The sequence below is a fragment of the Octopus sinensis genome, linkage group LG25 (genome assembly GCF_006345805.1).
Source record: "Octopus sinensis linkage group LG25, ASM634580v1, whole genome shotgun sequence".
NCBI classification, from domain to species: Eukaryota; Metazoa; Mollusca; class Cephalopoda; order Octopoda; family Octopodidae; genus Octopus; species Octopus sinensis.
Window position 1 is genome coordinate 18,698,310 of NC_043021.1, and position 15,952 is coordinate 18,714,261.

Genomic DNA, 15,952 nt, shown 5'->3' on the forward strand with positions numbered 1-15,952 from the left:
TGTTGCTGCTGTTCTCAACAATTCTTACATCAAACCAATGCAATTTTTGGGTTGAGATAAAGGTAAAGAAGGATTCCTTTGACCATTTTGGACCCTTGTTCAGCATTTTTTTTTATACTAACATAGAAAATCACGGCCACCTTCTCCCAGCCAAGTAACCCCTGACATAAAATGACAGTTTTGAGTTGATATAAGGAATGACTTTCATTTAAGAATTTACAGAACATAGATTAGGGTCTTCCCCATCCGATATTCCATGCGACCTGGGATTCACCCTCACTTGGCAATGTATTTTGTCTACTGGAATCAGTTGAGTTGCGAAGTTAGGTGGAGGATGGTGCCACCAACAAGAAGTAAAGCTGTGTAAAAGATGGTCTGGATGCTCTAATGGGGGGAGGATGGGGGGCTACACAAGCAAAATAGTAAATCACAGTAGTATTTTAGGGGCCCACAAAAAAAAAAAAAAAAAAAAAAAAAACGATTTAGATTTAATGCAAGAAATAGCAAAATTTTTTTTTCTACTTGTGTAGACTGAACTAACAAAATAGGAATTTTGAAAGAAGAATCTGTAAAACTAATTTTTAAACATCAAATGGCTATGGGGGTCCACAACAGTGAAACTAATCAAAGGGGGTCCATAGATTAAAAAAAAAAAAAATGATTGAGAAACACTGCTTTAGCATTTAACCCTTTCAACCTGGAATTTTTTTTCCAAGTCGATTAATGGCGGTGGGGTTTGTACACATGCGAACCTTTTTGGGCTGTCGTTATAGTGTCATACACTCCAATCATGTCTGGTGCTACATACGAGAAAAACCCAGAGTGGTACTATACTGCATCACATAGGTTGTAAAATTTTTGACTGGTGCAAATATGTACCAGCCAGGACGAAACAGTTAAACTGATCATCATCATCGTCGTTTAACGTCTGCTTTCCATGCTAGCATGGGCTGGACGATTTGACTGAAGGCTGGCGAACCAGATGGCTACACCAGGCTCCAATTTTGATCTGGCAGAGTTTCTACAGCTGGATGCCCTTCCTAACGCCAACCACTCCGAGAGTGTAGTGGCCATATTTGGCCTAAATTTTCTAGTCGTTTTATGTTCAAATTCGGCCTTACGCGCTTACTCTACAGCGTCGTTGAAAAACAAACAATGTCAATAAGTGAGCATCACATTTTGACAGGACAATCCAAAAGCTAAAAGGTTCTTACGGAAATTCTGTGTCCATTTTCCATTACAAGTTTAATCTCGTTTAACAACCTATTCGATATACTTCACTGCTGTATTCATTACGGCCATACTATTTCTTAAGATAATCAATGAAATAAACTTACCTTGGCAGGATTCAAAAATCATAAAAAAAAAAAAAAAAAGTGATTTTACAATTGCAATCACCTGTTATAGTTGCAGTGCATTGATTGATGAATTAATTATTAGCCAGGTATTTCTTGCGATATCCAATCAACTTCAGGTTGTTCCCACCTGAAATTAGTGCTTAAGCTTTCGTCTTGAGTACCACGTTATATTTCTCTCATATCTATGTATTATATATGAAACACATCCCCCCCTTTTTTTTTTTTAACAGCCAGAGTAACTTGGGTCCTAGGGAAATTTTATATCCCTCAGAATGTATGAAACAGGGTCCAATTAGAAGTCTGAAATCGAGCATGGATGTTTAAAACAAATTCGTGAAAATGCTTTAGACAAGCAAAGAGTTAAAGGGAACCCTTTTGCCTGTCCCATGTATTTCCCCAGCCTCCGTAACATCATATATATTGATACACATTCCTAATTTTAGATCTCAACCACCAGAGTAACTTGGGACATATGGAAGGAAAGCATATGTTTAACTCAGGACGTATGAAACAAGAGCATGGATGTTTGGGTCAAACTTATGAAAAGACTTTGGAGGCAAAGAGTTAAGCATCAGATTTTACGGTACTGAGCTTAGCTTCATCTCGCCAACAAGACTGATTTACAAAAGAATTGTAAGAAATAGTGGAACACTTCTTTTTTTTTTTCAATAATACAATTTAATATAATGTATGGTGGTATTATGGTAGGGAAAAAAATACATAGATTTATTTTTGTATTTCAATAAATGCTGTCTCAACTGAATCACTGTTAGTTCTCACTTATCTTCTCCAACTCATCGACATCATTGGCATCAAGTTTCAAGATTGTTCGTGCTGTGAAATTAGAAAACATTTCGTGTTAATTAATTAACAAGGGTGGAGAGATCGAGTCGATAATTACTGGAAAATGCATTAATTAATAACAGGTTAGCTAAACTATACAAAAACAAATAATCTTCTCTTGCACTTCCCTCACGTTGGGTAACCATGTATCACCTTTGTGGCAACACACTTGGTTCTGTCCTTGTTCCTGATCTCTCTCTCTCTCTCTCTCTCACTTTGGTCAGGTAACCTTGTAGCTCACCTACATCAAGACACCTGCTTCTGTCTCTGTCTTACTATAACTTTTCATCATCTACCTCTGCCAATGCCCCCTCCCCTAGTCAAAGGACTTTTGTTTACATGTACTTGGTGACCCTGTCAGTGCAGGTGCCACTTAAAAGCACCCAGTCCACACTGTAAAGTGGTTGGTGTTTGGAAGGGCATCCAGCTGCAAAAACCTTGCCGAAACCGACACTTATTTACAGCTGTCATATGATATAAAGGCAAACACAGTAACATACACACACATGTATATACACGTGTGTGTATAAATGTAATATACATGCACATATATACGGCAGACTTGTTTTAGTTTCTGTCCACTAAATCTACTCACAGGGCTCTGGTCAACCAGGGCTTATAGTAGAAAACTCTTGGTCAAGGTGCCACACAAAGGGACTTAACCCAAAACCATGTGGTGGGGAAGCAAATTCTTTATTTCATTACATTTGCCATAAAGGCATAATGTGGAGGCGCAATGGCCCAGTGGTTAGGGCAGCGGATTCGCAGTCGGAGGATCGCGGCTTCGATTCCCAAACTGGTCATTGTGTGTGTTTATTGAGCGAAAACACCTAAAAGCTCCATGAGGCTCCAGCAGGGGGTGGTGGCGACCCCTGTTGTACTCTTTCGCCACAACTTTCTCTCACTCTTTCTTCCTATTTCTTGAGTAATGCTGTGATGGACTGGCGTCCCGTCCAGCTGAGGAGGAACACATATGCCACAGAAACCGGGAAACTGGGCCCATGAACCTGGCTAGGCTTGAAAAGGGCGACGTTTATCGTTATAAAGGCATAATACCGATGAAGCTTTGTGGGCTGGACACAGACACAATGATGATGATGATGGAATGAAAAACGAGATGGTTGGTGGGGGGAGAAGCCAATGCCTGCCGATTGTTACTTTCCAATAACATTGTTCTTTTTTTTAAAAACACAAATGAGGTGTTGAACCTCTTAGCAATCAAACTTCTTGCCACACATCCACCTATATATACAAGGGGGTGTCAAATAGTAATGCCATTTTGTTTAGGACAGGTATAATTACCAACATAGGAACATGTATCATACATTAAAATGAAGCTGGTCCTCTGTAGATCACATCCCTACTTCTTAACATAGTCACCGTTTCTCTCAATAGCAATGTTCCACCTTCGAATGAGAGCATGTATCCCTGCCCTGTAAAATTCTGTTGACTGTTCTTTGAGCCACTTCTTCACTACAGTTTTCACTTCCTCGTCCCTGGACTATCATTTCTTTGGCCCCATGAATGAGGGTTTGAGAGGCAAACATTATTCCAGTGACAAGGTAGTGAAAACTGTAGTGAAGAAGTGGCTCAAAGAACAGTCAACAGAATTTTACAGGGCAGGGATACATGTTCTCATTCGAAGGTGGAACATTGCTATTGAGAGAAACAGTGACTATGTTGAGGAGTAGGGATGTGATCCACAGAGGACCAGCTTTCTTTTGATGTATGATACATGTTCCTGTGTTGGTAATTATACCTGTCCTAAACAAAATGGCTTTACTTTTTGACTCACCCTAGCATATGCATATATATACACACACACACACACACACACACACACACACACACACACACACACACACACACACACCACACACACACACACACACACACATGCTTGGCAGCAATGATTTTGTTTTATGTTTCCTGTAAATGCACATTCTGCTCACTAGTTCAACAAGTGATGATGGTGGATGATAAAGTAACAAAGGCTGACACCAAGAAGGGCATCTGGTTGCAGAAGGAGGCCTTAGGAAGCAGCTTCAACCAACTCGGGCAACCATGGGAAAGGTGGCCATCATAATCGATGATGGTTTCTCAGATCCATTTGTTTCCACCCTTCCAAAACCAATAAATTAAGTACAATTCTACAAATCTCCTGCCCTTGATATAATCTAGTTTCAAAACAACATGGTCCTGGTGCTGTAGGGGGGAAAAGCAATAAAATAAACACTGTAATAAAATTTTTTAATCTTTTTCTGTCTGGTCAATTAGTAAATATTTCCTGTTTGCTTCCATCTAGAAATCAAAGGAAATGGCAACTATTCCCTTCAAACTTTGCTTTTGTGACTTAGATATCTGTTTTGAAACTGAAGGGCATCCATGGCGTTAGGAAGGGCATCCAGCTGTAGAAACACTGCCAGATCTGACTGGCCTGGTGCAGCCTTCGGGCTTCCCAAACCCAAGTTGAACCGTCCAACCCATGCTAGCATGGAAAGCGGACGTTAAACGATGATGATGATTTCAGATAGATTCAGCACTGAATTGCTGAAGCCGAAATATCGTTGTAGCAAATATTCTGCTCAATACCAAAGGTTTGCTTGTCAGTTGCTTGACCCGTAACCACTTGAGCATGTTCCTTGGTGGCTGACAATATATGCATCTTTGATCATGAGCAGGAGTAGTGGGGGAGCATCATAGCCATGAGTTGAAGAGAGGGATTCTTTGGGGTTTGAATAAATGGAACAAAAGCAAAATTTAAAGGAAATATTACCCATTTTTCATACTTTCTAAGGGTAAGCAAATAGGAAATAACAGCTTCTACCCAGGGACAAAAATCATGTTATACAGTGCCATAGAGTGAAGAAAAGGAAGAACTTACCAAAATGTCTCTCTATTTCATGAAGAATGTTCAAGCTACTTCTGCCGACCATGTTCAGAGCAATTCCATCCTTGCCAAACCTTCCAGTACGCCCAATACGGTGAAGGTAAGTTTCAAAATCCGGTTTACCATCTTGCAAAGTTGGCAGATCAAAGTTAACAACCATAGTTACTTGGGCAACATCGATTCCTAAAAATGGTTTTCAGGTATTGTGGGTGGCGAGGAGAGAGAAACGAAGAAATAAAAGAAGGAAAAGAATGATTTTGAAGTTGTCTTTGATTTGGAATGGTTTGCTGAAACTGAAATAATTATGGTGTGAGTCGCCGTGTCAGGCCGAAAAACGAAATGTTCCCAAGATAAGAAAATCTTTCTAATCTAATTCATCCCGTAATCTGTACCAGTAATATTCTCATGCAAATTTGTCTGATCTCTAGTGGTTAAGCTGTTTATTATTATTAGTATTAGTATTATCCCTTTGACCCCCGTCGACAATTTGTTTATTAGTATTATTATTATTTTCAGTTTTGCCTCGTATTGCATATTCTGTATAATTTATTAGTTATTGTTGACCATCGGTTTCCGGCTTCGTGTCTCGCTAAATACAGAATAGATATTTATATTTAAGTTTCTCCATACAGGGGTTTTTTCAATGGCGGACGATTTTCGCGGGGTTCCACTATTCCCTTCTCTCTCTCTCTCCCTCTTTTACGTTGTCTGCCCTCCCCCCCTTCCATTGCTAAGAGCATTTTTAAGCCAGCCCGTCAAGTTCAACCTTCGTATATTCCCGGTGCACCCGCCCTTGCCCACCCCCACCACCAATACCGGATATCTCTATATTTTTGCTCCATCTATACCAGATGTCGCTTCTCCCACCACCATTATAGGTGTCTACTCTTCGAACCCCCCTCTTCAATATGCTATTTCACCATGCATTACCCCTCTCGTGATATCCTACGTTCTACTTGTCTAGAACCTGTCATCGTTTCTCCGAACACCCCTCCCCACTGGTGCTCCCCTATATTTCTGCACCCTCCCCCCACATAAAAAGCACCATCCGAACGTGGCCGATGCCAGCACCGCCCCGACTGGCTTCTGTGCAGGTGGCACATAAAAAGCACCAACTGACCGTGGCCGATGCCAGACCCCTCTGGCACCTGTGCAGGTGGCACGTAAAAAGCACCCACTACACTCGCGGAGTGGTTGGCGTTAGGAAGGGCATCCAGCTGTAGAAACACTGCCAGACCAGACTGGAGCAGCCCCTGGCTCCCCAGACCCCGGTCGAAACCGTCCAACCCGTGCTAGCGCGGAAAACGGACGTTAAACGATGATGATGATGATGAAAGCCATAACCACTTAATCAAGTCTTTCAATACCAAACAACCCCGACACTGCCCATGGTTCTATTAAACAAATTTTATGTTTTACTGTATGTGAAGGCATGCATACCGGCCTCCCCTCTCCATGCCACCAGTGTTATCCAAGGGAAGTGGAGGCGCAATGGCCCAGTGGTTAGGGCAGCGGACTTGCGGTCGTAGGATCGCGGTTTCGATTCCCAGACCGGGCGTTGTGAGTGTTTATTGAGTGAAAACACCTAAAGCTCCACAAGGCTCCGGCAGGGATGGTGGTGATCCCTGCTGTACTCTTTCACCACAACTTTCTCTCACTCTTACTTCCTGTTTCTGTTGTACCTGTATTTCAAAGGGCCGTCCTTGTCACTCTCTGTGTCACACTGAATATCCCCGAGAACTACGTTAAGGGTACACGTGTCTGTGGAGTGCTCAGCCACTTACACGTTAATTTCACGAGCAGGCTGTTCCGTTGATCGGATCAACCGGAACCCTCGTCGTAACCGATGGAGTGCTTCCACATCCAAGGGAAAGGCAAGGGTTGATACAGCTTGGCATCAGTGATGTCACAACTCATTTCTACAGCTGAGTGAACTGGAGCAACGTAAAATAAAGGTGTCTTGCTCAAGAACACAACATGCAGCCCGGTCCGGGATTCGATCTCACATCCTAACAATCGTAAGCTCGACTCCCTAACCACCGAGCTATGCGCCTTCACTTCTTCCAATTAATTTTGAAAATAATGAAGAATTTAGCAAAACAACTTTGTTGTTAATAAACTGGCGTTTGGAACATAAATTAACAAGAAATTGTGATGAGGGGTTTTAATTTGTATTTCTTTAAAACGTGAAGTCTGGCAGCTGACTTGGCAGACACCCATAAAATTATCAACCATCGCACAAACAATAACTCTAAGCACCTCTTCAAACTCCACCCATCTAACACCCGTGGACATATTTACAAAGTCAGAAAACAGCACAGCTCCCATGACTTCAGGAAACATTTTTTCACGCTGAGAGTTGCTGAAGCATGGAACAAACTGCCGGCATCGGTTGTTAGTTGTCGGAGCACTGCATCCTTCAAAACTTCCATGCTTTCTGAGATTCGCCAACACTACACCTGATTTTCTCCTCCACTCCATACACACGCAAGCATGTACCTGACTCATACACTGTTCACTTTCCAGACATTTCTACATTACTGCATGTACTTTATATGCACTTTCTGACAAGTTGTGGTGCACCTGAGCACTGTATACAATAATTTCATTATTATTATTATATAGAACCAAGGGCGATCTTGAGCAGGTTGGTATCATTAGTTCCATTAGATTTTGAATAACTAAATTTGAACATGAATTCTCAGTGTCTGTCCATTTGCCTGCGACAACATATTTTCAATACCACAAAGATTAGTAGTAGCAGAAACAGTTTTGCATACAATAAACTAAAAGTGAGCCCAGCACTACAATGAATATGAATAAAGAATCTAAGAAACTGTAAAACACAGCTGTTAGCAGCAGGGGATAAAAGCCAGAAGACAAGTGAACAAGGAAATATTGGCAAGTACAGGTCTGTCAAGCAACATACAACAAAAGTTCTGGATTTATTGAAATTACCCTCCACCTGACTGGCCCCCGTGCTGGTGGCACGTAAAAAGCACCCACTACACTCTCGGAGTGGTTGGCGTTAGGAAGGGCATCCAGCTGTAGAAACTCTGCCAGATCAAAATTGGAGCCTGGTGCAGCCATCTGGTTTGCCAGCCCTCAGTCATAATCGTCCAACCCATGCTAGCATGGAAAGCAGACGTTAAACGATGATGAACAAATTGCAATTAAGATCTACTTGAGGAGGGGAAATGATATTAACCATTTAGCATTCAAATTATTTTGTCAAACATAATGCTCATTTAATGGAGGGACCCGTGAATATCTCACAGAATTAAGGGTAAACTTATTGGGTTATTTCTGTAAACTTTATCCAAAGAACCTGAAAGCCTGTGTTGTGTTTGTGTCAAAAGACAGTCACTCATCTGTTACTCATGTGGAAATGGTAGAATTAAGAAGACTGGTCTTACCTCGGGCAGCAACGTTTGTTGTAATCAGCACTTTCTCATTCCCTTCTCTGAAACGTCGGATGATGTCAGCTCTCTGATGGATTGGCAACTCTCCGCTTAGCAAGCCAACGGCATGGCCATCACGACTCATCTTTTCGGATAACCAAGAGGCTGATCTTCTAGTCTATAAAAAGAAACAAATATGTCTTTGATTAACGACAGGCAGACAATGAAACAGAGGGACAGATGAAAGGAAAACATTATACAAATAACATTAAAAAGGCAGGATAGGGAAAAGGCTGATCAGAACTAAGCAGGGTCAGAACAACTGAAAGTCAGTAAGGTTAAGTAGAACATCACTGTCAAATCTACTCACTTTACAGAAAACAACAGCTTGTCCAATGGATATTGAACCGTAGATGTTGGAAAGGGCCTTAAATTTATCATCCTGGCCCTGACATTCAATGTAATATTGCTTGATATTGTCAAGGGATTCCTCTTCTCGGCGCAGCCTGATCGTGACAGGATTTGGGATGATGTCTTGTGCAAATTTCATTACTTCGGTATCGTACGTGGCAGAGAATAGTAACATCTGGCATTCTCCTAAATGTCTACGATAGAAACAAAACACAAAAAAAAAAAATAATAGAAACAAAACAAAAACAAGGAAAAGAAAAATGGGAAATATATGAAAGAAATGAGAATATTAGAAATTATATAGCATCCAGAATACTCGACCGCAAGTGTATGTGTCGGTGTTATACATGCCCCTTCCCCATCTTCTGGTGTGTAAGGGGGAAGCCATCGCTGACAGCACCCTGTACACGCGGTCAATGTCACGTGGAAGGAAAGGTCGTCAGGGGGTGGTATCAAGCATGAATATATTTGTGTACGTGGGTTGTTTGTCATGCGCTGGGAAAACACGGTTGACTCAGTACTGGTAGGGACCGCATAGCAACCCCTGACTGACCAACCGAAACAGAGTATCGGGTAGCCAGCCGAGCCACACAGACACAATGTGATCTCTGCCCTGTGCTTCGTTCCTTCCACAGACGTCTCTACAGTCTTCTGGCTGCTTCTCTATGCTCCACCGACGATGCACGGCACCAATTCGTCCTCGTCCTGCATACCCATCCACATGGGCACAACTGCCAACAATGCTGCCGGCCTAGCCACTGTTGCCAACTGGACTGCAATGATGTGGTCGAAACTGCCGGACAGCCGAGTCCATTCTGCACCATGCTGCCATCAACCACTGTTGGCGGTGGCCGCCCAGTGAAAACACCGCAGCCTGCATGTATCTGTGCTAGTTGTCAACTGATGGCTCGCGTTCCTCCGCACTCTCATGCTCCTGCCCATCCCACTCTGCGCCGACCCAACCACGACATACCAGCATCGAAAATGGACATCAACATTTGAGCACTGAAACTGGACATATCCAGATTAACCCCTTTTTTACCGTATTTATTTTGAGATGCTCTGTGTTTCTTTCAATTAATTTTAGATATAACAAAGAATTTAATAAAATAACTTAGTTACCATTAAGCTGGTGTTAGGAACATATATTGTGACTAAGGTTTTGGTGGAAGATTTTAATTCAGAACTTTTGAAAACAAGACATTTGTACAAGAGAGCCAGAGGCGGTTTCAGCCGGGTTGGTATCGAAAGGGTTAAATATTCTACCTGTTTTATGTTAATCATCTTCATCATTGTTCGACTGTGGTCGAGACAATGGAATTTACTATGTTATGCCAGACTTCACGGTCCATCATAGCATTACGGAGGTCCTGTTGCTGGATGCCTGTATCCCTGGAGATTACATCAGGGTAGGAGAGTGTGCGCCCTCTGGAATTGCGAGCAGATGGCTTCCAGAGGAGAAGAGTAGAAATTACCTCATTTTCAGCTCTACAACAATGTCCAGCAAACTGGACTCTTCTACTTTGCACAAGAGATGATACAGGTGGTAGTTTCCCATATTTTTTATTTTTATGTTATTTTAATTTTTTTTATCTAGTTTCAACTCACAAGCTGTGGCCATGCTGGGGCGCTGCCATATATTTGTACTTTGGTTGGATGACGCTTCCACGAGAGATTTTATGTTAAAACTGACCATGTCCAGCCTTTCCCACCTATCATCCCAAACATTTAACAATCACATCATCAAAATCTCAAGGCTACAATACAATACAGAATTAATTCAAAACAATAAGAATAAGAATTACTTTTGACAAAATCTGAATGCTAAAGGGTTAAATGATGATGATGATGATGATGAACACCAATTTAAGACAGAAGAAAATAAAAGGTGGGGAAGAATACATAGGTGACTCAAGAGCCTTTCAGTGGGTGATACCTTGTGGTATTTGGTTTATATATGTTAAATTCTTGGATAGAACACTTAATCCTTCAGCTGGTTTAACGCCCCACCTCCACCATACCATGCCACATTTTTGGATGTTTTTAATAAATTCCCTTTGTTGCTAACGTTTTGGTCAAGTCTCAGATTCGCAGGTAACTCCCTTCTTCCTCCCAGACCAGGAGACTGACTTTGAAGGGATCTTGATTAAATTTCTTCCCAACCACTTGAAGTTTTCTAAATTTTTCTCCAAAGTATTGTTAAAAAAAAAGAGTAGTTCTGAGGTATTTTTTTCTCTTTTCTTGGGATAAAACTGTAAACAAAGTTTGGGGACGGAGAAAGAATTAGTTTCCACCCAAACATAGGAACAGATGTGGTGGCTGTGTGGTAAGAAGCTTGCTTCCCAACCACATGGTTCTAGGTTCAGTCTTATTGTAAGACATCCAAAACAAATGTCTTCTACTATAGCCTTTGGCCAACCAAAGCCTTGCGAGTGGATTTGGTAGATGGAAACTGAAAGAAGCTTACCACACAGATATATATCATCATCATCATTTAAAGTCCGCTTTCCATGGGTTGGACGATTTTGACTGAGGGCTGGTGAAACAGATGGCTGCACCAGTCTCCAATCTTGATCTGGCAGAGTTTCTACAGCTGGATGCCCTTCCTTACGCCAACCACTCCGAAAGTGTAGTGGGTGCTTTTTATGTGCTACCTGCACGGAGGCCAGTCAGGCGGTACTGGCAAGGACCTCGATCGAATCTTTTTACAGGTGCCAGTAACGGGACGCTGGTAACGATCACGCACGAATGGTGCTCTTGGCACCCTACTAGCATGGGCACAAGTGCCAGAAAGGCAACGCTGGTAATGATCACACAAAGGCGGCAAGCTGGCAGAAACGTTAGCACGCCAGGCGAAATGCTTAGCGGTATTTCGTCTGCGTTACGTTGTGAGTTCAAATTCCGCCGAGGTCGACTTTGCCTTTCATCCTTTCGGGGTCGATAAATTAAGTACCAGTTACGCACTGGGGTCGATGTAATCGACTTAATACCTATGTCTATCCTTGTTTGTCCCCTCTGTGTTTAGCCCCTTGTGGGTAATAAAGAAATAGGTAATGATCACACTCGAATGGTGCCCTTTATGTGCCACTGGCACGGAAGCCAGTTAGCCGCTCTGTCAACGATCACACTCGTATGGTGCTCTTTGCACCCTGCTAGCACGGATGCCAGCCATCGAATTTGATTTTGAGGTGCAGGAGTGGCTGTGTGGTAAGAAGCTTGCTTCCCAACCACGTGGTTTGAAGTTTAGTCTTATTGTAAGACATCCAAAAGCAAATGTCTTCTACTATAGCCTTGGGCCAACCCAAGCCTTGTGAGTGGATTTGGTAGATAGAAACTGAAAGAAGCTTATCACACAGTCATATACAGATAGGCGCAGGAGTGGCTGTGTGGTAAGAAGCTTGAGAGGGGAAAGAGAAACAGGCAGCTGTTAGCAGCAGGGGAAAAAGGCAGAAGACAAGTGAACAAGGAAATATAGGCAAGTACAGGTCTGTCAAACAACATACAACAAAAGTTCTGGATTTATTGATATTACCCTTCACACCTTGAGGATATAATGTTTCTTATTTCTTTATTGCCCACAAGGGGCTAAACACAGAGGGGACAAACGAGAACAGACAAAGGGATTAAGTCGATTACATCGACCCCAGTGCGTAACTGGTACTTAATTTATCGACCCTGAAAGGATGAAAAGCAAAGTCGACCTCGGTGGAATTTGAACCCAGAATGTAATGGCAGACAAAATATGGCTACGCATTTCGCCCGGCGTGCTAACGATTCTGCCAGCTCACCGCCTTTTGAGGATATAATGTAATTAACAAATTGCAATTAAGATCTACTTGAGGAGGGGAGATAACCTCAAGAGTTGGGACATGATATTAACCATTTAGCATTCAAATTATTTTGTCAAATATAATGCTCATTTACTTGAGGGACCCGTGAATATTTCACAGAATTAACTTATTGGGTTATTTCTGTAAACTTTATCCAAAGAACCTGAAAGCATAGCCTGTGTTCTGTTTGTGTCAAAAGATAGTCACTCATCTGCTACTCATTGAAAAGTGAAGGAAATTAGAATGCAATGATTGTTTAATGCACAATTTTATAGACTTAATACACAGCACTCTCCATCTTTGCCTGACCCCCTTTTTCTTTTGCTCTTCACTTGTCCCTTCAACTAATCATGTGAAAGCATTACAGACAGGCTAAGTAATGGAGAGAGAAAAATCTTGCAAGCAGAATTATTGTCAGATCCTTATTTTGAATGCTCATGTATTATCTTGGAGTTAGATTTTGTTGAGGGGGTTATACATTTTTAAAATGCCCTACTGGGGCACCTCAAGGCGGTGCCCCAGCATGACCACAGTCAATTGACTGAAATAAGTAAAAGATAGGGTAGGAGTGAAAGATGGGATCTGGCTGATTTGAGCATAAAACAGGTAGAATTAGAATATTTGGGGCCGGATAGGGCTGGTTTAAATGCTAAGGGGTTAAGGAAAAGGACTGGATTATTGTCTGGAGATACGGAAACAGTGAGGAACACAGGTTTGTAGCTTAAGAGCTTTCATCAGCATGACAATTGTTCAACTTTATCTGGGTTCAATCCAATTCGTGGCACTTTGGGCACGTGTCTTCTACCATAGCCTCGGGCCGACCAATGCCTTGTGAGTGGATTTGGTAAACGGAAACTGAAAGAAGCCTGTTGTATATATGTGTGTCTGTCTGTCTGTCTTAAAGCTGGGAACTTTTTAATACCCCCTCGTGTATATATATATATATATATAGGAGTGGGTGTGTGGTAAGTAGCTTGCTTACCAACCACATGGTTCCGGGTTCAGCCCAGCTGCGTGGCACAACAGGCAAGTGTCTTCTACCATAGCCTCAGGCCGACCAATGCCTTGTGAGTGGATTTGGTAAACGGAAACTGAAAGAAGCCCGTTGTATATATGTATATATATGTGTGTCTGTCTGTCTGTCTTAAAGCTGGGAACTTTTTAATACCCCCTCGTGTATATATATATATATAGGAGTGGGTGTGTGGTAAGTAGCTTGCTTACCAACCACATGGTTCCGGGTTCAGCCCAGCTGCGTGGCACAACAGGCAAGTGTCTTCTACCATAGCCTCAGGCCGACCAATGCCTTGTGAGTGGATTTGGTAGACGGAAACTGAAAGAAGCCCATCATATATATGTGTATATGTTTGTGTGTCTGTGCTTGTCCCCCCCAACATTGCTTGACAACCGATGCTGGTGTGTTTACATCCCTGTAATTTAGCGGTTCGGCAAAAAAGAGACCGATAAAATAAGTACTAAGCTTACAAAGAATAAGTCCTGGGGTCGATTTGCTCGACTAAGGGCGGTGCTCCAGCATGGCCGCAGTCAAATGACTGAAACAAGTAAGAGAGTAATAGCTAAAAGACCTAAAGTTATACAAAACAGAATAGAAAACCGTTGGGGCTTTTCTAATTTGCATAGTTTAAACAAAAATGAGCCAAGAGCAAATAACTCAAGAGAGACCGGTGGCATGAATTTGAACAACATATTTGGGAAGCAAGCTTCCTAGCCACCCAACCATGCTTTGCACCTGTAGCCACACCTGTGTGGCTCTTCAATAGATAAATAACAATAGCGACTTACCGTTGTATCCGGATGGACTGGTCTTTGTGGCCCTGCGTTGCAATCATTACATCAGCCTCATCTAATACAAAAACTGAAATCTTTTGTAAGTCAAATGCATTAAATTTCCAACCAAGATCCAATGCAGTTCCGGGAGTCCCAATAACAATTTGTTCGGTAAAGATTTTATCTGGAATCAGACAAACAAAAATTCATTAAGCAATGGATTTTTCCCAGATGATGACAACATTCCTGCAGGCATCTCTTCTTGCTAGCAACAATCACCCATAGCAAAAACAAAAATACCCTTCTCATTTTAATACCCACAGCGAGCTGGCAGAAACGTTAGCACAGAGGGCAAAATGCTTAGCAGTATCATGAAAGGCTTGGTTGGAAGCCTAACCTTCCGAGTTCTTTTACAGGGCTTAGAAAAACTGAAGCGCCACTGCAATACGTGTGTGATTCTGAGAGGGAAATATGTGAGATAAAATCATAATTATCTGATCCTCCTGTTTTTTCTTTTACCCAATCAACGGAACAGCCTGCTCGTGAAATTAACGTGTATGTGGCTGAGCACTCCACAGACACGTGTACCCTTAACGTAGTTCTCGGGGATATTCAGCGTGACACAGAGAGTGACAAGGCCGGCCCTTTGAAATACAGGTACAACAGAAACAGGAAGTAAGAGTGAGAGAAAGTTGTGGCAAAAGAGTACAGCAGGGATCACCACCATCCCCTGCCGGAGCCTCGTGGAGCTTTAGGTGTTTTCGCTCAATAAACACTCACAACGCCCGGTCTGAGAATCGAAACCGCGATCCTATGACCGCGAGTCCGCTGCCCTAACCACTGGGCCATTGCGCCTCCATCCCCTCATATACATATATATATATATAAAATTAATCAAAGGACATACTAGGTATGTCTACCTGCTTGAAATAACAGTCAAAACTCTTATTAAATCGCCAAAAACACACTGATGAAAACTACAGAAATCAAACGAAGGCAAAATCAGGTTAAGACAATCTACTAACATACATTTAAGTATCTGGACTCACGTGGACCGGTTTCTGCACTGGCAAAATAAGCCTTAGCTTCTTCAGCACGCGTCACCATGATTAGAGATTCCCAACCCATTGTTTTGAAGTCTGTGCTGTAACTTATTCGTTTCGCGCCAAAACCACAGCAGCCATCGGTGTTAAAATAATCTTGATACAATTTACGAGAAAAATAATTCACTAAATATTAATCTGCGAAGGTGTCATTAATTCTATTATTATCCCAAATATATATCACATTATTCAACGTGGTATTCACTTGTCTTTTTTACAACACTAAAGGATCAGGTTTCAGCAGCCATATTTCCACCCCCAACTTACTAGATCACTAATGGGGTTTGTAATTCAAATGAAGAGGACTCAAACTAAATTTGAACCCATG

The 15,952-nt window shown here is 42.0% G+C and overlaps 1 protein-coding gene across 4 annotated transcripts in view; it reads right to left on the bottom strand.

Annotated features, from left to right (window-relative positions):
• Positions 1-1,583: 1,583 nt before the first annotated feature.
• LOC115224269 (ATP-dependent RNA helicase DDX19A) overlaps positions 1,584-15,952 on the bottom strand; it is a 39,466-nt gene continuing 25,097 nt past the window's right edge. For 3 of the 4 annotated variants that reach the window (XM_036513393.1, XM_029795081.2, XM_036513394.1), the window contains exons 8-12: positions 14,537-14,705; positions 8,863-9,097; positions 8,508-8,670; positions 5,086-5,274; positions 1,584-2,192 (exon numbers count right to left, since the gene is read on the bottom strand). In XM_036513393.1, coding sequence (XP_036369286.1) covers positions 2,128-2,192; positions 5,086-5,274; positions 8,508-8,670; positions 8,863-9,097; positions 14,537-14,705 — 821 coding nt within the window. In that variant the 3' untranslated portion in view covers positions 1,584-2,127. Of the gene's footprint in view, positions 2,193-5,085; positions 5,275-8,467; positions 8,671-8,862; positions 9,098-14,536; positions 14,706-15,952 lie in introns of those variants that run through there. The other variant, XM_036513395.1, reaches the window with a different exon arrangement.